The sequence below is a fragment of the Salvelinus fontinalis genome, chromosome 10, assembly GCF_029448725.1.
Source record: "Salvelinus fontinalis isolate EN_2023a chromosome 10, ASM2944872v1, whole genome shotgun sequence".
Classification (NCBI taxonomy): domain Eukaryota; kingdom Metazoa; phylum Chordata; class Actinopteri; order Salmoniformes; family Salmonidae; genus Salvelinus; species Salvelinus fontinalis.
In genome coordinates, this window is record NC_074674.1 from 17,599,494 (window position 1) to 17,624,143 (window position 24,650).

At 43.8% G+C, this 24,650-nt stretch overlaps 1 protein-coding gene across 2 annotated transcripts in view; it reads right to left on the bottom strand.

The window, feature by feature from the left end:
- The window catches only part of LOC129863725 (noelin-like), a 65,602-nt gene that overhangs the window by 37,381 nt on the left and 3,571 nt on the right, over positions 1–24,650 (bottom strand). The window contains exon 1 of one of the 2 annotated variants that reach the window (XM_055935920.1): positions 24,108–24,605. The exons of the other annotated variant lie outside the window; for it this stretch is intronic. Coding sequence (XP_055791895.1) covers positions 24,108–24,173 — 66 coding nt within the window. The 5' untranslated portion in view covers positions 24,174–24,605. Of the gene's footprint in view, positions 1–24,107; positions 24,606–24,650 lie in introns of those variants that run through there. 2 annotated transcript variants of the gene reach the window in all.

Here is a 24,650-nt window from a genome sequence, read left to right on the forward strand (position 1 = left end):
TCTGGCAGGTCCCGGCTGAGGGACTCTGGCAGGTCCCGGCTGAGGGACTCTGGCAGGTCCCGGCTGAGGGACTCTGGCAGGTCCCGGCTGAGGGACTCTGGCAGGTCCCGGCTGAGGGACTCTGGCAGGTCCCGGCTGAGGGACTCTGGCAGGTCCCGGCTGAGGGACTCTGGCAGGTCCCGGCTGAGGGACTCTGGCAGGTCCCGGCTGAGGGACTCTGGCAGGTCCCGGCTGGAGGGACTCTGGCAGGTCCCGGCTGGAGGGACTCTGGCAGGTCCCGGCTGGAGGGACTCTGGCAGGTCCCGGCTGGAGGGACTCTGGCAGGTCCCGGCTGGAGGGACTCTGGCAGGTCCCGGCTGGACGGACTCTGGCAGGTCCCGGCTGGACGGCTCTGGCAGGTCCCGGCTGGACGGCTCTGGCAGGTCCCGGCTGGACGGCTCTGGCAGGTCCCGGCTGGACGGCTCTGGCTGGTCCCGGCAGGACGGCTCTGGCTGGTCCCGGCAGGACGGCTCTGGCTGGTCCCGGCAGGACGGCTCTGGCTGGTCCCGGCAGGACGTCTCTGGCTGGTCCCGGCTGGACGTCTCTGGCTGGTCCCGGCTGGACGTCTCTGGCTGGTCCCGGCTGGACGGCTCTGGCCCGACGGGCAGCTCTGTAGGGAGGAGACGGAGAGACAGCCTGGTGCGTGGTATAGGCACTGGCTGCGCTGGAGAGGAGGAAACAGCTGGAGAGAGAACCCGGAGAGACAGCCTGGTACGGGGGGCTGCCACCGGAGGACTGGTACATGGAGGTGGCACCGGGTATACCGGACCGTGAAGGAGGACACGTGCTCTTGAGCACCGAGCCTGCCCAACCTTACCAGGTTGAATGGTGCCCCTAGCCCTGCCAGTGCGGCGAGGTGGAATAGCCCGCACTGGGCTATACTGATGAACCGGGGACACCATTCGTAAGGCTGGTGTCATGTATGCCGGCCCGAGGAGACGCACTGGTGGCCAGATGCGTTGGGCCGGCTTCATGACATCCGGCTCGATGCCCAACTTAGCCCTCCCAGTGCGGCAAGGTGGAATAGCCCGCACTGGGCTAAGCACGCGTACTGGGAACACCGTGCGCTTTACCGCATAACACGGTGTCTGACCAGTACGACGCCCTCTCACTCCACGGTAAGCACGGGGAGTTGGCTCAGGTATCCTACCCGGCTTTGCCACACTCCTCGTGTGCCCCCCACAAGAAATTTTTGGGTCTGACTCATGGGCTCCCAACCACGTCGCCGCGCTGCCTCCTCATACCAGCGCCTCTCTGCCTTCGCTGCTTCCAACTCCGCCTTGGGACGGCGATATTCCCCTGGCTGAGCCCAGGGTCCTTTACCGTCCAGGATCTCCTCCCAAGTCCAGGAGTCCTGGTTGCTCTGTTGAGCTTTCCCTTGCCGCTTGGTCCTAGTTTGGTGGGTGATTCTGTAAGGGCTGTTGTCCTCCTCTTCCTCGGACGAGGAGAGGAGAGAAGGATCAGTGGACCAATACGCAGCAGTAGGAAAATAAGCCATCTCTTTTATTGAATACAACGGCAAAACAAAACAAAACACTTACAAAACTAACAAAAAAAGAAAACGACGTAGACGAAACCTGAACATGAACTTACACAACTATACGTAGAACTCACGGACAGGAACAGACTACATCAAACGAACGAACAGCCAAACAGTCCCCTATGGTACAGACATGGACGACACAGGAGACAATCACCCACAAACAAACAGTGAGAACACCCTACCTAAATATGACTCTCAATTAGAGGAAAACGCAAAACACCTGCCTCTAATTAAGAGCCATACCAGGCAACAGAAAACATAGACTGCCCACCCAAAACTCACGCCCTGACCATCACACACATACAAAAACAACAGAAAACAGGTCAGGAACGTGACAATGTGGGCAGGTTTCTGCGGTCGTATTGCCAGGACCGGCCAGGAGAGTGGGCGAGGTTCGTCCCATGGGCCGAGATGGCTCAAAATTCACTCTGCCACTCCTCCACGGTCCTGTCTCCGTTTCAGTGCGTGTTGGGCTATCAGCCGGTCCTGGTACCGTGGCATCAGAGCCAGACCGAGGCTTCTGTGGTGGAGGAAAGGGTGCAGAGCTCAAAAGAGACCTGGAGAGCCGTCCAGGAATCCCTGAAACGGGCCGGTGGGCGGCAGAAGGAAAGCGCTGACCGCCACCGCAGTGAGGCCCCCGTGTTCGCACCGGGGGACCGGGTCTGGCTCTCGACCCGAAACCTGCCCCTCCGCCTGCCCTGCCGGAAGCTGGGCCCGCGGTTTGTGGGGCCATTTAAAGTCCTGAGGAGAATAAACAAGGTGTGTTATAGGTTACAGCTCCCCCTTACTATCGTATTAACCCCTTGTTTCATGTCTCTCTCCTCAGGCCGGTGGTAGCTGGTCCATTGCAGGACGTTGAGGTGCGGGAGGTCCCTCCGCCCCCCCTGGACATCGAGGGGGGCTCGGCGTACACTGTAGGTTCCATCCTGGACTCTAGGCGTCGGGTGAGGGGCCTGCAGTACCTCGTGGATTGGCCGCCGGTCTACTAGCTGCCACCGATCCCTTTTCTTCACACCCACCTCTCCTAGGGAGAACCTGACACACAACTCAATCACTGGTTGAAAACTGTTTTCTGCCCCTCCCAAAATATAGAATTTGTAGACAATAGGCCCTCTTTCTGGGACTCACCCTCAAACAGGACCACGCCTGGCCTGCTGAGGAGTGACGGACTCCTTCCTAGCTGGAGGGGTGCTCTCATCTTATCTATCAACATAGACAGGGCTATATCTCCTCTATCTAAACAATGAGATACGGTGCAGGCCAGGCAGCAGGCTGTTAGCCAGCCTGCCAGCTTAGTGGAGTCTCAGCTATCCACATTGAGACCATGTCTGTGCCTCGATCTAGGTTGGGCAAAACTAAACATGGCGGTGTTTGCCTTAGTAATCTCACTGAAATAAAGACCTCCTCCATTCCTGTCATTATTGAAAGAGATTGTGATATCTCACATCTCAAAATAGGGCTACTTAATGTTAGATCCCTCATTTCCAAGGCAGGCATAGTCAATGAACCAATCACTGATCATAACCTTGATGTGATTGGCCTGACTGAAACATGGCTCAAGCCTGATGAATTTACTCTGTTAAATGAGGCCTCTCCGTCTGGCTACACTTGTGACCATATCCCCCACGCATCCCGCAAAGATGGAGGTGTTCCTAACATTTACGACAGCAAATTTTAATGTACCAACAAAAAAAAAGACTGTTTTCATCTTTTGAGCTTATTGTCATGGAATCTATGCAGCCTACTCAAATACTTTTCATAGCAACTGTTTACAGGCTTCGTGGGCCATATACAGCGTTCTTTACTGAGTATCTTGCATTCCTATCAGACCTTGTAGTCATGGCAGATAATATTCACATTTTTGGTAACTTCAATATTCACATGGAAAAGTTCACAGACCTACTCCAAAAAGGCTTTCGGAACCATCATACACTCAGTGGGTTTTGTCCAACATGTCTCCGGACCTACAATAACAGCCAAAAGTTTGGACACACCTACTCATTCAAGGGTTTTCCTTAATTTTTACTATTTTGTACATTGTACAATAATAGTGAAGACATCAAAACTAGGTAATAACACATATGGAATCATGTAGTAACCAAAAAAGTGTTTAACAAATCAAAAAATATTTTAGATTTGAGATTCTTCAAAGCAGCAACCCTTTGCCTTGATGACAGCTTTACACACACTTCGCATTCTCTCAACTAGCTTCATGAGATAGTTACCTGGAATGCATTTCAATTAACAGGTGTGCCTTGTTAAAAGTTAATTTGTGGAATTTCTTTCCTTCTTAATGTGTTTGATACAATCAGTTGTGTTGTGACAAGGTAGGGATAGTATATAGAAGATAGCCCTATTTGTTAAAAGACCAAGTCCATAGTATGGCAAGAACAGCTCAAATAAGCAAAGAGAAACAACAGTCCATCACTACTTTAAGACATGAAGGTCTATCAATCTGGAAAATTTGAAGAACTTTTAAAGTTTATTCAAGTGCAGTCGCAAAACCATCAAGCGCTATGATGTAACTGGTTCTCATGAGGACCGACACAGGAAAGGATGACCCAGAGTTAACCTGTCTAGGATCAGCGTGGCGCTAGCGGCACCCCCCCCCCCCCCCACTGAAAAACCAGTGCCGCGAAATTCAAAAAAAATATTTTTTTAAAATATTTAACTTTCACACATTAAAGTCCAATACAGCTAATGAAAGACACAGATCTTATGAATCCAGTCAACATTTCCGATTTTTAAAATGTTTTACAGGGAAGACACAATATGTAAAGATGTACATCTATTACCTAAAAACACATTAGCATAATCCACCATCTTTTATTTGTCCACCAACACCAGTAGCCATCACCAATTCGGCTAAACTAAGATATTTATAGCCCCTAACCAACAAAAAAACTCATTAGATGACAGTCTGATAACATATTTATGGTATGGGATAGGTTTTGTTAGAAAAAAGTGCATATTTCAGGTATATGGCATAGTTTACAATTGCACCCACCATCACAAATGGACTAGAATAATTACAATGAGCAACGTGTTTACCTAACTACTAATCATCAAACATTTCGTAAAAATACACAGCATACACGAATCGAAAGACACAGATCCTGTGAATACAGACAATATTTCAGATTTTCTAAGTGTCTTACAGCGAAAACACAATAAATCGTTATATTAGCTTAGCACATAGCAATTAGCAGCCCAGCATTGATTCTAGCCAAAGTGAGCGATAAAAGTCAACATCGCCAAAAGATATTAACTTTTTCACTAACCTTCTCAGAATTCTTCCGATGACACTCCTTGATCGAAAATGTTTATATTTAGCCACCAAAATCATGGTTAGACAATGTGAAATGTAGACAAGCTGGTAAAGAAAACGTCCTTGCGCCACTTAGACAGTGATCTACTCTTATACATAAATACTCATAAACGTGACTAAAAAATATAGGGTGGACAGGGATTGATAGACAATTTAATTCTTAATACAATTGCGTTATTACATTTTTTAATTTATCCTTACTTTTCAATACAGTTTGCGCCAAGCGAAGCTACGTCAAAAAACATGGCGTCCTAAGCCACTAAAATGTTTCGACAGAAACACGATTTATCATAATAAAAATGTCCTACCTTGAGCTGTTCTTCCATCAGTATCTTGGGCAAAGGATCCTTTCTTGGGAGAAATCGTCTTTTGGTGGAAAGCTGTCCTCTTGCCATGTGGAAATGTCAACTACGTTCGGGATGAACTGAAAAGCGTGCCCAACTTTTCACATCGTTGCAAAAATAAATGTCCCAAAATCGCACTAAACGGATATAAATTGCTATAAAACGCTTTAAATTAACTACTTTGTGATGTTTGTAACTCCTATAACGAGTGAAAAGATGACCGGAGAAATATAACAGGCTAAACTAACGCTTGGAACAGGAGAGGGTCGGTGTCTTCCACGCGCGTTACGCAGCAAGAAAAGACTTGCTAGCTAAAGGTTTTTTTCATTTGTAGGGCCTGTGAACGAGCAATCGAGCCCATTGGAATCGTCATCACGTAAAGGCATCCAGGGGAAGACGTAAGAAGTGTCCGTATAGTCATAGCAAAATCAGTGCCGTTTTAACTGACTTCAGAAAAGTGGCCAACGTTTCTCAAATCTGACTCCATGTCAGGGAAATTGCTGTAGAATGGGCTCTGTTCCACTTAGAGACAAAATTTCAACTCCTATAGAAACTATAGACTGTTTTCTATCCAATAATAATAATAATATGCATATTGTACGATCAAGGATTTTGTGGGAAGCCGTTTCAAAAATTAGCCACATTAGCATAAATAGTCTAAACAGCGCCCCCATCCCCAACAGGTTAACTCTGCTGCAGAGGATAAGTTCATTAGCGTTAACTGCACCTCAGATTGCAGTCCAAATAAATGATTCACAGAGTTAAAGTAACAGACACATCTCAACATCAGCTGTTCAGAGGAGACTGCGTGAATCAGGCCTTCATGGTTGAATTGCTGCAAAGAAATACTACTAAGGGACAACAATAAGAAGAAGAGACTAACTTGGGCCAAGAAACACGAGCAATGCACATTAGACCGGTGGAAATATGTCCACAGGTCTGATGAGTCCAAATTTGAGATTTTTGGTTCCAACCGTGTCTTTGTGAGATGCAGAGTAGGTGAACGGATGATCTCCGCATGTGTGGTTCCCACCATGAAGCATGGAGGAGGAAGTGTGATGGTGTGGGGGTGCTTTGCTAGTGACACTGTTAGTCATTTATTTAGAATTCAAAGGCACACTTAACCAGCATGGCTACAATAGCATTCTGCAGCAATACGCCATCCCATATGGTTTGCGCTTAGTGGTACTAGTATTTGTTTTTCAATAGGACAATGACCCAAAACACACCTCCTGGGTGTGTAAGGGCGATTTGACCAAGATGAAGAGCGATGGAGTGCTGAATCAGATGACCTGGCCTCCACAATCACCCGACCTTAACCCAATTGAGATCGTTTGGGATGAGTTGGACCGCAGAGTGAAGGAAAAGCAGCCAACAAGTGCTCAGCATATGTGGGAACTCCATCAAGACTGTTGGAAAACATTAATTTGCCTGCAGCAAAGCACCCCCATAACATGATGCTGCCACCCCCGTGCTTCACGGTTGGGATGGTGTTCTTCAGCTTGCAAGCCTCCCCCTTTTTTCTTCAAACATAACTATGGTCATTATGGCCAAACAGTTCTATTTTTGTTTTACCAGACCAGAGGACATTTCTCCAAAAAGTAAGATCTTTGTCCCCATGTGCAGTTGCAAACCGTAGTCGGGCTTTTTTATGGCAGTTTTGGAGCAGTGGCTTCTTCCTTGCTGAGCGGCCTTTCAGGTTATGTCGATATAGGACTCGTTTTACTGTGGATATAGATACTTTTGTACCTGTTTCCTCCAGCATCTTTACAAGGTCCTTTGCTGTTGTTCTGGGATTGATTTGCACATTTCGCACCAAAGTACGTTGGTGCGAAAGGAGACAGAAGGCGTCTCCTTCCTGAGCGGTATGACGGCTGCGTGGTCCCATGCTGTTTATACTTGCGTACTATTGTTTGTACAGATAAACGTGGTACCTTCAGGTGTTTGGAAATTGCTCCCAAGGATGAGCCAGACTTGTGGAGGTCTACAATCGTTTTTCTGAGGTTTTGGCTGATTTCTTCTGATTTTCCCATGATGTCAAGCAAAGAGGCACTGAGTTTGGAGGTAGGCCTTGAAATACATCCACAGGTACACCTCCAATTGACTCAAATTATGTCAATTAGCCTATCAGAAGCTTCTAAAGCCATGACATCAAGCTGTTTAAAGGCACAGTCAACTTAGCGTATGTAAACTTCTGACCCACTGGAATTGTGATACGGTGAATTATAGGTGAAATAATCTGTCTGTAAACAATTGTTGGAAAAATTACTTGTCTCATGCACAAAGTAGATGTCCTTAATCGACTTGCCAAAACTATAGCTTGTTAACAAGACATTTGTGGAGTGGTTGAAAAACTAGTTTTAATGACTCCAACCTAAGTGTATGTAAACTTCCGACTTGAACTCTACCTACACGTATGCTATGATCACAAGATGCAGGCCTCCTTACTGTCCCTAGAATTTTGAAGCAAACAGCTGGAGGCAGGGCTTTTCCTATGGAGCAAAATTTTATGGAATGGTCTGCCTATCCATGTGAGAGATGCAAACTCGGCCTCGACCTTTAACTCTTTACTTAAGACTCATCTCTTCAGTAGATCCTATGATTGAGTGTAGTCTGTCCCAGGGATGCGACGAAGAACAGCAAGGCAGTGGAGCAACTAAACGCCCTTGCTGTCTCTGCCTGGCCAGCTCCCCTCTCTTCACTGGGATTCTCTGCCTCTGACCGTATTACGGGGGCTGAGTCACTGGCTTACTAGTGCTCTCCCATGCACTCCCTAGGAGGGGTGCATCACTTAAGTGGGTTGCGTCACTGACGTAATCTTTCTGTCTGGTTTGCATCCCCTTGGGCTCAGCGTTGGATGAGATCTTCATGGGCTATACTAAGCCTTGTCTCAGGGTAGTAAATCTGTGGTTTGTTGATATTCCTCTAGTGGTGTAAGGGCTATGCTTTGGCAAAGTGGGTGGGGTTATATCCTGCCTAGTTGGCCCTGTCCAGGGGTATCGTCCACAATGTCCCCCGACTCCCCCATCTCAGTCTTCAGTATCTATGCTGCAATAGTCTGTGTCGGGTGGCTAGGAGCAGTCTGTTATGTCTGGTGTCCTGTGAGAATTGTAGTATGCTCCCTCTAATTCTCTTTCTCTCCCTCCCCTCCCAGAGGACCTGAGCCCTAGGACCATGCCTTAGGACAACCTGGCTTGATGAGTCCTGGCTGTCCCCAGTCCACCTGGTTGTGATGTTGAATATTTGAACATATTGTGGCCACGTACTCTTATAGTCTCCAGCCGGAACAGGCAGAAGAGGACTACCCCCCCCCCCCCCCCCCCCCGCCCCCCAGAGCCTGGTTCCTCTTGAAGGGGTTAGGGTCCCAAAGACCCTTCACATTATTGATTAATAAGGGGACCTTAAGGTTCATATGTTTTTCTGCAGGCCTTATAATAGATACGGTTGCTATGTGCCTAAAAACTCTTCCACTATACGTTCCTCAAGTCATCTATTTTAGTCTTTGTGGTTATACCCTAGCTGTTGCAAGAGCTTGCTTGCTGGCTGGGTCTGAGTCAGACCGAAACTAGATAAAGAGAAGTAACCACTGTCTGATTTTGACATTTTGAACCACTGTCTGATTTTGACATTTTGATCTTGTGTGACAGTGAACAATGCTAATGAATTCAGAGAATGTACTATAATAGTTTACCTTATAAGGTAACCTCAGCATATTGCCGTATACATATGTTGACGTAGGTGCTCATACCACTAGGGAGTGATCACATGTATAAAATCAGCTGCGCCCTTAGGTGGGGTGCAGAACTTACTCTGAAACATACATGCTGTGTTTCCATTGTCAACTTCTGTCTGCAATTGCATTAATAAAGGTTTGATTGATTTACTTAAAGAAGATATTGTCTGATTGCTGATTTTACCAATAAGCCAATGATTGACAAGGAACAAGGAACCTACCCCAGCACTCTCTAGGTTTCTTCTTAGGTTCCTGCCTTTCTAGGGAGTTTTTCCTAGCCACCGTTCTTCTACATCTGCACTGCTTGCTGTTTGGGGTTTCAGAATGGGTTTCTGTATAACACTTTGTGACATCTGCTGATGTGAAAAGGCCTTCATAAATACATTTAATTTGATCTATGAGGGAGTCCACGTGTGTTTACATTAGTGGGAGTATGTTACATATCACTCTGAGTTAGCCTGTAAATGTGTGCGGGTTTGTATTTGTTTGTAGGCGTGTGACAATATGTAGAGGTTTGCACTTTGCTGCAGATTGTAGGTGTATGATATGTAGCATGGAAATGTAGGCCTGAAACCTTAAGGTTTATAGAGGAGAGGTCTGGTATATTACTGTAACAGCAGCATACCTGGGTTCAAATAATCATTGAAAACATGAAAAATATACTTTGATCTAGCCTGCATAGAGTGCCAAAATGTGGGTTTACAGTTTTGGGACTACTACACATCACGACAAGAGGGACAACAAAACACTATATAAAGAGAGACGTAAGACAACAACATAGCATGGCAGAAACACATGAAAACACATTGGTAGCAACACAAAACATGGTACAAACATTATTGGACACAGACAACAGCACAAAGGGCAAGAAGGTAGAGACAACAATACATCACGCGAAGCAGCCACAACTGTCAGTAAGAGTGTCCATGATTGAGTCTTTGAATGAAGAGGTGGAGACAAAACGGTCCAGTTTGAGTGTTTTTTGCAGCTCGTTCCAGTCGCTATGGTGAAAAAGGAGCGATTACGATAGAGGAAACCAAGTCTAGATTTAGTCTTTGCCTGCAGCTTTGATATGTGCTGAGAGAAGGACAGTGTACCGTCTAGCCATACTCCCAAGTACTTGTATGAAGTGACTACCTCAAGCTCTAAAACTTCAGAGGTAGTAATCACACCGGTGGGGAAAGGGGCATTCTTCTTACCAAACCACATGACCCTTGTTTTGGAGGTGTTCAAGAAAAGGTTAAGGGCAGAGAAAGCTTGTTGGACACTAAGAAAACATTGTTCTATTGTGTACAACACAACATCTGGGGAAGTGCCAGCAGAGTATAAGACTGTATAACCTGCACATAAATGGATGAGAGAGCTTCCTACTGCTGGAGCTCTGTTGTTGATGTAAATTGTGAAGAGTGTGGGGCCTAGGATTGAGCCTTGGGGTACCCCCTTGGTGACAGGCAGTGGCTGAGACAGCAGATGTTCTGACTTTATACACTGCACTCTTTGAGAAAGGCAGTTAGCAAAGCAGGCCAAAGACCCCTCAGAGACACCAATACTCCTTAGCCAGCCCACAAGAATGGAATGGTCTACCATATCAAAAGCTTTGGCCAAGGTGACATCATTTAGGACCTTTAAGGTTGCAGTGACACATCCATACTCTGAGCGGAAACGAGACTGCATACCCGAGAGAATACTATAGACATCAATAAAGCCAGTCAGTTGATTATTGACAAGTTTTTCCAACACTTTTGATAAATAGGGCAAAAAATTAATTGGCCTATAACAGTTAGGATCAGTTTGATATCCCCCTTTAAATAGAAGACGCACCGTGGCTGCCTTCCAAGCAATGGGAACCTCCCAAAGAGGAGGGACCGGTTAAAAAGGTCAGAGATAGGCTTGACAATTATATGGGCAGTAACCTTAAAGAAGAAAGGGTCTAAACCATCTGAACCAGATGTTAATTGGGGGTTAAGTTTAAGGAGCTCCTTTAGCACCTCAGACTCAGAAACCGCCTACAGGGAGATACTTTGTAGTGGGGCAGGGGAAAAAGAGGGAGGAGCATAGTCACATTAGAAGGGGTGGGAGATGAGGAAATGTTGGACGGGCAAGGAGACATGGCATAGTCAAATAGGAATCCTGACTTATTGGAGTGGTGATTAAAGAGCACAGCCATGTGCTCCTTGTCAGCAGCAACCACATCATCAACGTTAACCTCACTAGGGTAGGGGGCACTATTTTCACCTCCGGATGAAAAGCGTGACCTAAGTAAACTGCCTGCTACTCAGGCCCAGAAGCTACGATATGCATATAATTGGTAGATTTGGATAGAAAACTCTAAAGTTTCCAAAACTGTTAAAATAATGTCAGTGAGTATAACATAACTGATATGGCAGGCAAAAACCTGAGTTTTTTATTTTATGTTGTAGTTTTCTATTGAATCCCATTACAGTATCCATTGACTTAGGACTCAAATTGCACTTCCTATGGCTTCCACTGGATGTCAACAGTCTTTAGAAATTGTTTCAGGCTTGTATTCTGAAAAATGAGGGAGTAAGACCACTTTGAATGAGTGGACACTGCAGTGTCCCAGAGGTTTTCATGCGTACGACCGAGAGCACGCCTTTCTTGTTTTCCTTTTATATTGACGCTATTGTCAACGCTAAGCTATTGTCCGGTTGAAATGTTATTGATTATTATAACTAAAAACAACCTGAGGATTGATTATAAACATCTTTCGACATATTTCTACGAACTTTACTGATACTTTTCGGATTTTTCGTCTGTCTGTTGTGACTGCGGAATACTGAACAAAACGCGCAAACAAAACGGAGGGTTTTGGATATAAAGAGGGACTTTATCGAACAAAACAAACATTTATTGAGTAAATGGGAGTCTTGTGAGTGCAACCATATGAAGATCAAAGGTAAGTGATTAAGTATATCACTATTTCTGACTTGTGTAACTCCTCTACTTGGCTGGTAACTGTTTGTAATGATTTGTCTGCTGGGCGCTGTTCTCAGATAATCGCATGGTATGCTTTCGCAGTAAAGCCTTTTTGAAATCTGACACTGTGGTTGGAGAAAACACCAGACTGATACCTATCAGGATTATTTGTAAGGATAAGATCAAGGAGAGTAGCCATTTCTTGGTGTTTGGTGTCATACTGTGTGGGATTGGTTATAATCTGAGGAAGATTTAGAGAGCCCCATTGCTTTAGGACTTGGTTAGGTGGTTTAAACATGTCCCAGTTTAGGTCACCTAGCAGGACAAATTAAGACTTATTCTAAGGGGCCAGGAGAGAGTTTAGGTCATTTAGGGTACAGGCTGGTACTGATGGTGGCCGATAACACCCAGCAACTGTCAACAAAGAGTTATTTGAAAGTTTAATGTGTAAATCCAGCAGATCAAATTGTTTGGGAACAGACTTGGTGAAGACAACCGAGCACTGAAAGTGTTCCTTGGTAAAGATTGCCACTCCACCACCTTTGGAAGATCTGTCTTGCCGAAAAAGGTTAACATCAGTGTTCAAAGCACTCTTTCTTAACCACGTCTCAGTAATGACCAACACATCTGGAATGGAGTTGTGAACCCACACTTTCAATTGATACATTTTGGGTAGTAAGCTTCTGGTGTTAATGTGCAGAAATCCCAGGCTTTTACGTGAGCAGAAATCAGTGAAGCAGATAGCAGAGCACAAATCAGAATTGGGTCTAGCAACAGTGGATGGGCCAGGGTGTACATGCACATTTCCAGATATTATCAACAGTAATACAATCAGGGAACGGCAGAGGAAAGGGAGAGCTCTACAGCTCTCCCTGTCTCTCCCTGTGCTGATTTATAACATTTGAATGTGCATTAGATTGCAACAAGATCATATTGTACAGCAATTTCATCAGGTAACATGAATACAAAGCCAGCAAGAGGTGGTTAGAATAGGATGAGAGGCCAAGAGTCCGTGTAACCAGTAGAGAGTTAGAGTCCCGAGTGTGGAAAAAAACAGACTTTCCCACGGTTGGGTAAACAAGCAAGTTCATAGTCAACAAAGCATGCAGGTGTCACGAGGCAAATAGCATAAAGCACAAGCGAAAAATATAACTTTGGGCTAGCCGTTGTAAGTTCAGAGTCACTTGCCTCAACAGTGCATGTCTGCTGGAGGCAAGAGAAAGCTTGAGGGGGGTGTGGCGGGGGTACCTATACCAGATAGGGGGAGACAGGCCAGGGCAAATGGTGAACAGATCGCCAGGTAGAATCCAAGCAGCAGTGCAGCAGGCAATGGGAGTAGGTGTCAGACCCACTTGGGAGAAGCTATTTTTGGGAGGCAGATTCCTTGTAGAAAATCCCAGCTAACGTAGCTAATATGTTTCTGTCCATCTTTCCCACGTGGAAAACGAGGTCGTTAGCTAGCTTTATCGTGTCAGTGTTGGCGAATGTTCCTTTACGACGTCCAAACAAAGTTGTCCTGTGGCTGTTGTATTTTGGGATTCTGTATTTTGGGGATTCTCTGCACAGATGGAGAGGGAGAGGCTGTGAAACTCTCCAGCATTTTTTTAGTTTTCACACCTCTCACTCCACACTTCAGTGCTAATTTCAGTCAGATTATTTCCTAGCAGATTAGTAGGCATATTTATTAAACTTCATATAACAAAATTACCTCGATATTGTCTTTTACTTTTTGGCTTCAGAAAGTAGGTTCAGTCTGAACATTACTCACACAATTTTGTGTTGGATGGTATTTCCAGGTTCCGTTGTGTTTCTTCTGCAGGTCTTGGATTGTTAGAAGTATTTTTCCTTGATAGTACTCGGTAGTAAATAGTCCATTCAGGTAATTTTGTCCAAAATCAAGGTTTTAGGTATGGAATTGTGAATTGCAACAAACGCTGACACTAATCCAGGTTATCCAAGTATATTGGACCAAATTATGAAAGACAAGCGTTGTAATTTTGACTTCCCTAAAGTCAGTGGGGAAGAGGAAAATACTTTTGTTGTCTATCAACAATGACAAGACACCGGGGTCTGGCAATCTGGATGGAAATTGACTGAGTACAATAGCAGACGATATTGCCACATCTTCAATTTGAGCCTACTAGAAAGTGTGTGCCCTCAGACCTGGAGGGAAACTAAAGTCATTCCGCTACCCAAAAATAGTAAAGCCCCCTTTACTGGCTCAAATAGCTGGCCAATCAGCCTGTTACCAACCCATAGTAAACTTCTGTAAAAAAATGGTGTTTGCTCAGATAAAATGCTATTTCACAGTACACAAATTGACGACTTTCAGCACGCTTACAGGGAAGGACACTCAACAAGCACAGCAATTACACAACAAAAATTGGTGATAAAATGATTGTGGGGGCTGTCTTGTTAGACTTCAGTGCAGATTTTGACATTATCGATCATTGTCAGCTGCTGGAAAAACATATGTGTTATGGCTTTACACCCCCTGCTATAATGTGGATAAAGATTTACTATTCTAACAGAACACAGAGGGTGTTCTTTAATGGAAGCCTCTCAAACATAATCCAAGTCGAATCAGGAATTCCCCAGGGTAGCTGTTTAGGCCTCTTGCTTTTTCCAATCTTTACTAATGACATGCCACTGACTTAGAGTAAAGCCAGAGTGTCTATGTATGCGGATGACTCAACACTATACACGTAAGCTACCACAGCGACTGAAATAACTGCAACACTTAACAAAGAGTTGCAGTTAGTTTCAGAGTGGGTGGCAAGGAATTTGTTAGCCCTAAATATTTCTAAAACTAAAAGCATTGTATTTGGGACAAATCATTCACTAAACCCTGAACCTCAACTAAATCTTGTAATAAATAATGTGGAAATTGAGCAAGTTGAGATGACTAAACTGCTTGGAGTAACCCTTGATTGTAAACTGTCGTGGTCAAAGCGTATTGATACAACAGTAGCTAAGATGGGGAGAGATCTGTCCATAATAAATATGCACACTCTGCCATTTTAACAGCACTATCAACAAGGCAGGTCCTACGGGCCCTAGTTTTGTCTCACCTGGACTACTGTTCAGTCGTGTGGTCAGGTGCCACAAAGAGAGCAGCACGGCTTGCCCTCGGATGTACACAGAGAGTTAACATTAAGAATATGCATGTCAATCTCTAATGGCTTAAAGTGGAGGAGAGATTGACTTCATCACTACTTGTATTTATGAGTGGTATTGACGTTGTAACGATGTAGGCTGAGAGTCGGGAAGCAAGCTCAGGGAGTGAATACATTTAATTAATGAATAAATGAATAAAACAAGACACACAAACAGCGCACCGACAAGAAACAGGAATAATGACGACTGGGGAAGCAACCAAAGGGAGTGACATATAAAGGGCAGGTAATCAAGGAGGTGATGGAGTCCAGGTGAGTGTCATTATGCGTGTACCGCTGGTGACAGGTGTGCGCCATAATGAGCAGCCTGGTGACCTAGAGGCCGGAGTGGGAGCACACGTGACAGACATGTTGAATGCACCAAGCTGTCTGTTTGAACTACTGGCACACAGCTCGGACACCCATGCATACCCCACAAGACATGCCACAAGAGGTCTCTTCACAGTCCCCAAGTCCAGAGCAGACTATGGGAGGCGCACAGTACTACATAGAGCCATGACTACATGCAACTCTATTCCACATCAAGTAACTGATGCAGACAGTAAAATTATACTTAAAAAAGCAGATCAAAAACACATTACGGAACAGCGGGTACTGTGAAGCAACACAAACATAGGCAAAGACACATGCATACACACACAAGATATCATACACACTATACACACACATACACATGGATTTAGAACTGTAGATGTGGTAGAATAGGGGCCTAAGGGCACACAGTGTGTTGTAAAATCTGTGAATGTATTGTAATGTTTTTTTAAATTGTCTAAACTGCCTTAATTTCGCTGGACCCCAGGAAGAGTTACTGCTGCCAGCAGCTAATGGGGATCCGTAATAAATACAAAAAGGTTTTGATGTTGAGGTTAGTATCCTGTAAAATTCCTTGCAAAAAAATTAAAGTTGAACTACATTTATCCAACTCTAATTCCATATTTTTGCAGAAGAACTCATGGGCCCATGATCGCTGTGTTACTTTGTATATCACTTCATAAAGCTGGAGGGAGAGGTGGGCCTGAATCCTTGAGGGTTACAGAGGGTTGTTATATTACTGTAACAGCAGCAGCTGCTTTTCAGGTCTCTGTGAGAGGGCAGGCAGGGAGAGGGGTCTAAAACCTGCCATGCAGGGAGATGTAGTGGGCCTAAAGCCTTGAGGGAACTGCCAGGTGAACAGCTGGCCTTTCACTGCATGACTGAAAACCTGAACCAACAACAACAAATACTGCCCTCACTATCTATTCTAAAAACATATGAATTAAGGAATTCTGGAATGCATACTGCCCACATACTAGCTATGCTCTGAGTACATCTTCATTAAGGAACTATGGGATATGTAGTGCTCTAGGGGAGGAGTACGCAACTACATTTGGCCGAAGGAAGCTTTTTGTCAGAGAGAAAATAATGATTAAAACAATTAGTTGTGAGGCCGATTGCATGTACTGCCAAATTCTCTAAAATGGAGGTGGCTTATGGTAAAAAAAAATGGACAGTCAATTCTCTGGCAACGGCTACACTAACGTTCAAAAGCACAGTTTTTTTACCATTAAAATAACATCAAATTGATCAGAAATACAGCGTAGACATTGTTAATGTTGTAAATGACTATTGTAGCTGGAAATGGCTGATTTTTTATGGAATATCTACATAGGCGTACAGCGGTCCATTATCAGCAACCGTCACGCCTGTGTTCCAATGGCACGTTGTGTTAGCTAATCCAAGTTTATCATTTTAAAAGGCTAATTGATCATTAGAAAACCCTTTTGCAATTATGTTAGCACAGCTGAAAACTGTTGTTCTAATTAAAAGAAGCAATAAAACTGGCCTTCTTTAGACTAATTGAGTATCTGGAGCATCATCATTTGTGGGTTCAATTACAGGCTCAAAATGGCTAGAAACAAAGAACTTTCTTCTGAAACTCATCAGTCTATTCTTGTTCTGAGAAATTAAGGCTATTCCATGTGAGAAATTGCCAAGAAACTGAAGATCTCGTAAAACGCTGTGTACTACTCCCTTTACAGAACAACGCAAACTAGCTCTAACCAGAATAGAAACGGGGGTGGGAGGCCCCGGTGCACAACTGAGCAAGAGGACAAGTACATTAGAGAGTCTAGTTTGAGAAACAGACGCCTCACAAGTCCTCAACTGGCAGCTTCATTAAATAGTACCCGCAAAACACCAGTCTCAGCGTCAACAGTGAAGAGGCGACTCCGAGATGCTGGCCTTCTAGGCAGAGTTCCTCTATCCCGTCTTTTCTTTTTATTGGTCAGTCAGAGATATGGCTTTTTCTTTGCAACTTTGCCGAGAAGGCCAGCATCCCGGAGTCGCCTCTTCACTGTTGACGTTGAGACTGGTGTTTTGCGGGTACTATTTAATTAAGCTGCCAGTTGAGGACTGATTCCCAGGTAAAATAGCCTTTAGAGTGAATTTAAAAAATCACCCATAATATTTGTTTTGGATAGAAATGCTCAAAATTAGAGAAAAAGTGATTTTTATCTCATTGCTAATTACCAGGAAGTTTAAAAAGACAGGCTGAGTGGGCATGGAGCTTAAATTTATTAACTCGCCTTGACTGACAGCTCTTTGAAACACCCATGTCAAGCAACTTGGATGCAGTGAGCAGTGTTGCAGTAAAATCATCTCAAGCAAATTTGGCGATACACAAAGAAACTCATACAACATCAAAATTACGTAAATGAGGTCAGGTTAAAAAAAAGATCTATGTGTTTTTATATACACAGTAACTTCGGAAAGTATTCAGACCCCTTGACTTCTTCCACATTTTATTACGTTCCAAATTCCTCACCAATCTACACAGAATACTCCATAATGACAAAATGAAAACAGGTTTTTAGAAATGTTAGCAAATGTATTAAAAAACAAAAATACCTTATTTACATTAGTATTCAGACCCTATGCTATGAGACTCGAAATTGAGCTCAGGTGCTTCCAGTTTCCATTGATCATCCTTGAGATTGGAGTCCAGTTATTGGAGTCCACCTGCGGTAAATTAAATTGATTGGACATGATTTGGAAAGGCACACACCTGTCTATATAAGGTCCCACAGTTGACAGTGCATGACAGAGCAAAAACCAAGCCATGAGGTTGAAGGAATTGTCCGGAGAGCTCCTAAACAGGATTGCATTGAGGCACAGATCTGGGGAAGGGTACCAATACATTTCTGCAGCATTGAATGTCCCCAAGAACACAGTGGCTTCCATCATTCTTAAATGGAAGATGTTCGGAACCAACAAGACTCTTCCTAGAGCTGGCCGCCAGACCAAACTGAGCAATCGGGGGAGAAGGGCCTTGGTCAGGGAGGAGACCAAGAACCTGACGGTCACTCTGACAGAGCTCCAGAGTTCCTCTGTGGAGATGGGAGAACCTTCCAGAAAGACAAGCATCTCTGCAGCACTCCACCAATCAGGCCATTATGGTACAGTAACCAGATGGAAGCCACTCCTCAGTGAAAGGCACATTACATCCCGCTTGGAGGTTGCCAAAAGGCACCTAAAGACTCTCAGACCATGAGAAACAAGATTCTCTGGTCTGATGAAACCAATGAATGACAAGCGTTACGTATGGAGGAAACCTGGCACCATCCCTACGGTGAAGCACAGTGGTGAAAGCATCATTATGTGGGGAGGTTTTTCAGCAGCAGGGACTTGGTGACTAATCAGGATCGAGGAAAAGATTAATGGAACAAAGTACAGAGAGATCCATGATGAAAACCTGCTCAGGACCTCAGACTGGGGGCGACGGTTCACCTTCCAACAGGACAATAACTCTAAGCACACAGCCAAGACAACGCAGGACTGACTTCCAGACAAGTCTCTGAATGTCCTTGAGTGGCCCAGCCAGAGTCCAGACTTGAACCCGATCAAACATCTCTGGCGAGACCTGAAAAAACCTGTGCAGCAACCCTCCCCAACCGACCTGACAGTGCCTGTAGAGAATGGGAGAAATTCCCCAAATACAGGTGTGCCAAGCTTGTAGTGTCATACCTAAGAAGATTTGATGCTGTAATCACTGCCAAAGGTGCCTCAACAAAGCACTGAGTAAAAAGTCTGAATACTTATGTAAATGTGATATTTCAGTTTTGTATTTTTAATAAATTAGCAACAATGTCTAAACCTGTTTTTGCTTTGTCAATAATGGGTATTAAGTTTAGATTCAGTTAATGTCAGAATAAGGCTGTAATATAACATAATTGGGGAAAAAGTCAAGGGGTCTGAATACTTCTCAAAGGCACTGCATTTCCCATTTGGGCATGTCTCTTGTGATGTTATCACAGCAACACTGATTGATGTGTTGACTTGACAACTGCGTCAGTTTTGAACAACCCTCCCCACTTTTGTTCTATGCTAGCTGAAGACCTAGCTCGCCAGTAACTAGCGAACACCAGACACAGATGAAAGGGGAAACCTATACGCATCTTTTCCATAGATGAACTTGGTCAACTTTTAATTATGCACTATTTGCAGAGACACTACAGTCAAATGTGGGCACCAGTAGAGTAGCTCCTAGCTATATAAACCATGACCCTCTCCAAACACGCCTTCTCTGATGTAGGTTACAAGGTGGTACTTATTGACATTTCTCAAACCTGAAAAGTTCTCTGTAGATCCTTTTGAAGAACCATACATGTTGTTTTTCATTCTGGTCAGCCATGTCATATTGTTAAAACTCCATAGGTGTTATTGTGTTAATTGACAAGCCGAATCAAGAGAGCTAGCTCCGGAACAGCTGGGGGTCCCCGAGGAGAGAGTAAAGAAATACATTTAAAAACAACCATTCTCAATTGACAGAAGTCCATACATGGGTGTTTCGCACAACCCTATCACTAACCATAGACGTAATATCCAATGGCATAACACAACACATTGGATGAACTGTAATGACCTAACTCACGGTTGCGCAAAAAGAGCTGTGCGCATACCACACAACAAAATATCTTAATGAGCCACCTCCCCTACATTTCAATTATCACTAAAATAGCAAAGAACCCTTATGTGAACAGTAAAGAACCATTGAAGAGCTCAAAGGGTTCTTCAGTCATTATGGTTCCACATAGAACCAGCACCCTTCCCAAAGAACTCTTGAGGAACCCTCATATTTGTTTTGTCTGTACACCGTCCTATCTCCCTAGGCATGAACAAGTTGACAACTGGTTAACAAGCAGAATGGACATTAGTTCAACATAATAATCCTGTCAACATGCATACATTATGTGGACATCTATTTGGCAATGCACAAACATAGACCACACAATATTCTACCAAATTTTAACCTTATTTTAATTAAAATTCAACCACAGGCCTCAACATTTAATTAATTTCAGATTGGATTAATGTTCGGGGCAGAACGGAATTTACTAGGGAGGGACTGGTCTACCTCAAGGTGTCATAAAAAAAATGCACCCCCCTCCCCAAAGTAAAACATATTTTCACTTGACCCTCCCCTTGTACTATAAAATATATTGAACACCCTCCACCCTCATAGAATTAACTCAAAATAATGTGTTTACGACCACAAATAACAATAACTGTAGGGATCCTGTGTTTATAAACGGGGATATCGACTTTGCCACGTCAGCATTCTTTTGTGGTACAGTCGATTCCACGGAGGGCTACGGGCCAGAAGGTTGAGGGTTCGCCGACCACCACAGACGAGTTAACTCTCCCTGCCTGAGTGATTACACTACGGTCAGAGTTGGCTGCAGACACGATCAGCTAGGGGGAAGTCACATTTTCAACATTTATAATTATATAAAATGTATGCAACATATTTTCCACCAACCGGTTTCTGTGCTAATGGACCACACAACTAATAAACAAAGCATGTCGACATTGGGCAATTCAATATCACGGTTTGCATTTTCAACACCACAATAAATAGATAATGTCAATCTCGACAAACAGAAACTACATCCCTACCTTCTAGGCTTACCCACTATCAAAGCCTTGGCTTGACAATGTCCGAATGTCATTCAACTTTTCGGTTTTCTGTAATAGATGTCTCTTTCCATTCATCAACCAGCTGCTGCACAGTTTGGATTGATTAATTTTATTTGTCAGTTAATTAAAATAACACATACACAGTTGAAGTCGTAAGTTTACATACACTTAGGTTGGAGTCATTAAAACTCGTTTTTCAACCACTCCACACATTTCTTGTTAACAAACTATAGTTTTGACAAGTCGGTTAGGACATCTACTTTGTGCATGACACAAGTAATTGTCCCAACAATTGTTTACAGACAGATTATTTCACTTATAATTCACTGTATCACAATTCCAGTGGGTCAGAAGTTAATTTACACTAAGTTGACTGTGCCTATAAACAGCTTGGAAAATTCCAAAAAATGATGTCATGGCTTTAGAAGCGTCTGATAGGCTAATTGGCATCATTTGAGTCAGTTGGAGGTGTACCTGTGGATGTATTTCAAGGCCTACCTTCAAACTCAGTACCTCTTTGCTTGACATCATGGGAAATTCAAAAGAAATCAGCCAAGACCTCAGAAAAAAAGATTGTAGACCTCCACAAATTTGGTTCATCCTTGGGAGCAATTTCCAAACGCCTGAAGATAGATACCATGTTCATCTGTACAAACAATAGTACGCAAGTATAAACACCATTGGACCACGCAGCTGTCATACCGCTCAGGAAGGAGACGTGTTCTGTCTCCTAGAGATTAACGTTCTTTGGTGCGAAAAGTGCAAATCAATCCCAGAACAACAGCAAAGGACCTTGTGAAGATGCTGGAGGAAACAGGTACAAAGGTATCTATATCCACACTAAAACGAGTCCTATATCGACATAACCTGAAAGGCAGCTCAGCAAGGAAGAAGCCACTGCTCCAAAACTGCCATAAAAAAGCCCGACTACGGTTTGCAACTGCACATGGGGCCAAAGATCGTACTTTTTGGAGAAATGTCCTCTGGTCTGATGAAACAAAAATAGAATTGTTTGGCCATAATGACCATTGTTATGTTTTGAGGAAAACGGGGGATGCTTGCAAGACGAAGAACACCATCATGGCTGATTTCTTCTGATTTTTGCATGATGTCATAATGTATTCATGTTGACAGGATTATTATGTTGAACTAATGTCCATTCTGCTTGTTAACCAGTTGTCAACTTGTTCATGCCTAGGGAGATAGGACGGTGTACAGACAAAACAAATATGAGGGTTCCTCAAGAGTTCTTTGGGAAGGGTGCTGGTTCTATGTGGAACCATAATGACTGAAGAACCCTTTGAGCTCTTCAATGGTTCTTTACTGTTCACATAAGGGTTCTTTGCTATTTTAGTGATAATTGAAATGTAGGGGAGGTGGCTCATTAAGATATTTTGGGGCTCTTTTTGTGCAACCGTGAGTGAGTGTCATTCGAGTTCATCTAATGTGTTGTGTTATACTCCTCTATATGATTATGGGCAGTGGCATATCTTGTGAAAGATTTTGCATGGCCTTGCGTCAATTGAAAATGGTTGACTAAATCAGTCAGAGTTCCTCAAATCTCTCCTCGTGGACCCCCAGCTGTTCCAGGGGTAGCTAACTTGATTCAACTCATCTTCTAACACCTATGGATTTAAAGCAATATAATAGGGCTTACCAGAAAGACAATAAAAGTGTGGTTCTTCAAAAGGATCTACACAGAAACTTTCAGATTGATATAGGTTATTTATAGAACCCTTCTCCATAAAATAAACAGTTATTTATAAAGGTTCTAAAAAATAACCATCAAAAAGTGTTATATATAGCCCCAAAAAGGATTGTAACCATAGCAGAGCCCTTTTTTGGTTCTATAAAGAACCTTTTTAATGGTTCTTTATAGAACCTTGGGAAAGGGTGTTTTATAGCGTCATACGGGTTCCATTTAGAACCTCATGAGCATGGTTCTTTATAGAACCTTGAAAAAAGTGTTCTTTATATAGCACTAAAAATGGTTCCACTATACTTACAAGACAAAGAACCCCAATCTGGTACTATTTAGAAAAAATGTTTTTTGTCTGTAGGTCTCTGGGAATGAACAGAGACCTACAGTTTTGAGAAACATAAATAATTGTTAGAATATCTGTGTAACTCTTTATGTAAACATGTGTGCTAAAAATTAGGGAATTTACTTTAAACTATAGAGTAAAATGTGCACAATGTGAGTTAAAGGCAACTTCCTAACAACAATAAACCAACCATCAGCACCATGGACAGCACCACCATAAGCATCTCCCAGAAGTGCTGTGTGGGTGGTTCAGGCAGAGAACAACACTTGACAACATTCTTCAATCACATTGTCAACTCCTACATTACAGCCTTGGATACATCGTTGGTGATTGGATCAAAATGTTGTATAATGGTTTATGCCACACAAATAAAATGTAGGTTGGTTAGAATGAAGACCTCCCTATTCCTCTCAGCAGTCAAATCCTTACTGCTCGTTTGGGCATCTTCAAAAGACCAGCTGTGCTGTGCTACTTGATATGCAATCATCTTTGGCTGTTTGTTATTCAAAAAAAACGACACATCCAGAATAACGATACATCTATACCAGACAAAGCACAACGATTCGATTTGGGATGAAAAACATTCTGACATAACCCTAACCCGCACATTGATTATTTGGATAGGTATATTTGTCATTCATTTATTACATTTGCTCATTATTTATACGTGTGTAATATATTTGTATATTGACACACATTTGTGCGTTTAGGATTTTGTATATCTCTGTATCCCTGCGCGTTAGACAGAGAGACCCGGTAGGGTCAGTCTGTGTGACATTCATTGGGCGCTTCTGGCGCTATCTGCGCCCGTGTAGCACAATGTATCCACATCATCGCCATGTAATCCCACCCGTTAATCTGTTTAAGTGCGGAAACTGTCTGATTTACCGGAGCTCTGTCTAGCGAGTAGCCACTGGGTAGAATCTTAATCTTTTATCGGACCAATTAACCGCCCGCCACGTTGTAGCTCTAATACAGAGGGGAAAATGGCGTGTGTTCAAACCTACTTGGGTGAGTTCTGTGCCCATCAAGACGAGGACGATAAGACTCAGGATCTTGCTTGAGGGCTGCATCTCTTGCCTCTGGTGTGTGGAACGTACCAATGCTCTCACATGCAGATCGGTTCCTTTGCGTCCCCCGCACGGCAGTCCTCTCCGCTCCCTCCTAGCTCTGAGGTCGCTCGCCGTCTGTTTATCACTCAGCAATCAAATAGTAGAAAGCGATAAATCTGCGTGGAATCACAGTCTCTTCGCATATTAAAAAAAAAAAAAAATCTCGGCTCCTCTCGGTCTCCGTGTTTCTGCTTTCCCTCTTTCGTTCTCCCTTTCGTCCTCTAATCGCCACTACGGGTTCTGATAAACATTTGCGAAGGAAGACGTTGGTTTACGGAAAGCTGCACTGGTTACTCAGAATTTGCCAAAACTTTGCTCCCCTGCCTCGAGCCTCAGAAGAGCGATTGGTGAAAAAATGTGAGAGACGGCGGAGCTGTCCACGGTGTTGAACCAGGAAGTGACATGCCAGAGCGTGGGAAATTCAAACAGGGAGCGCAC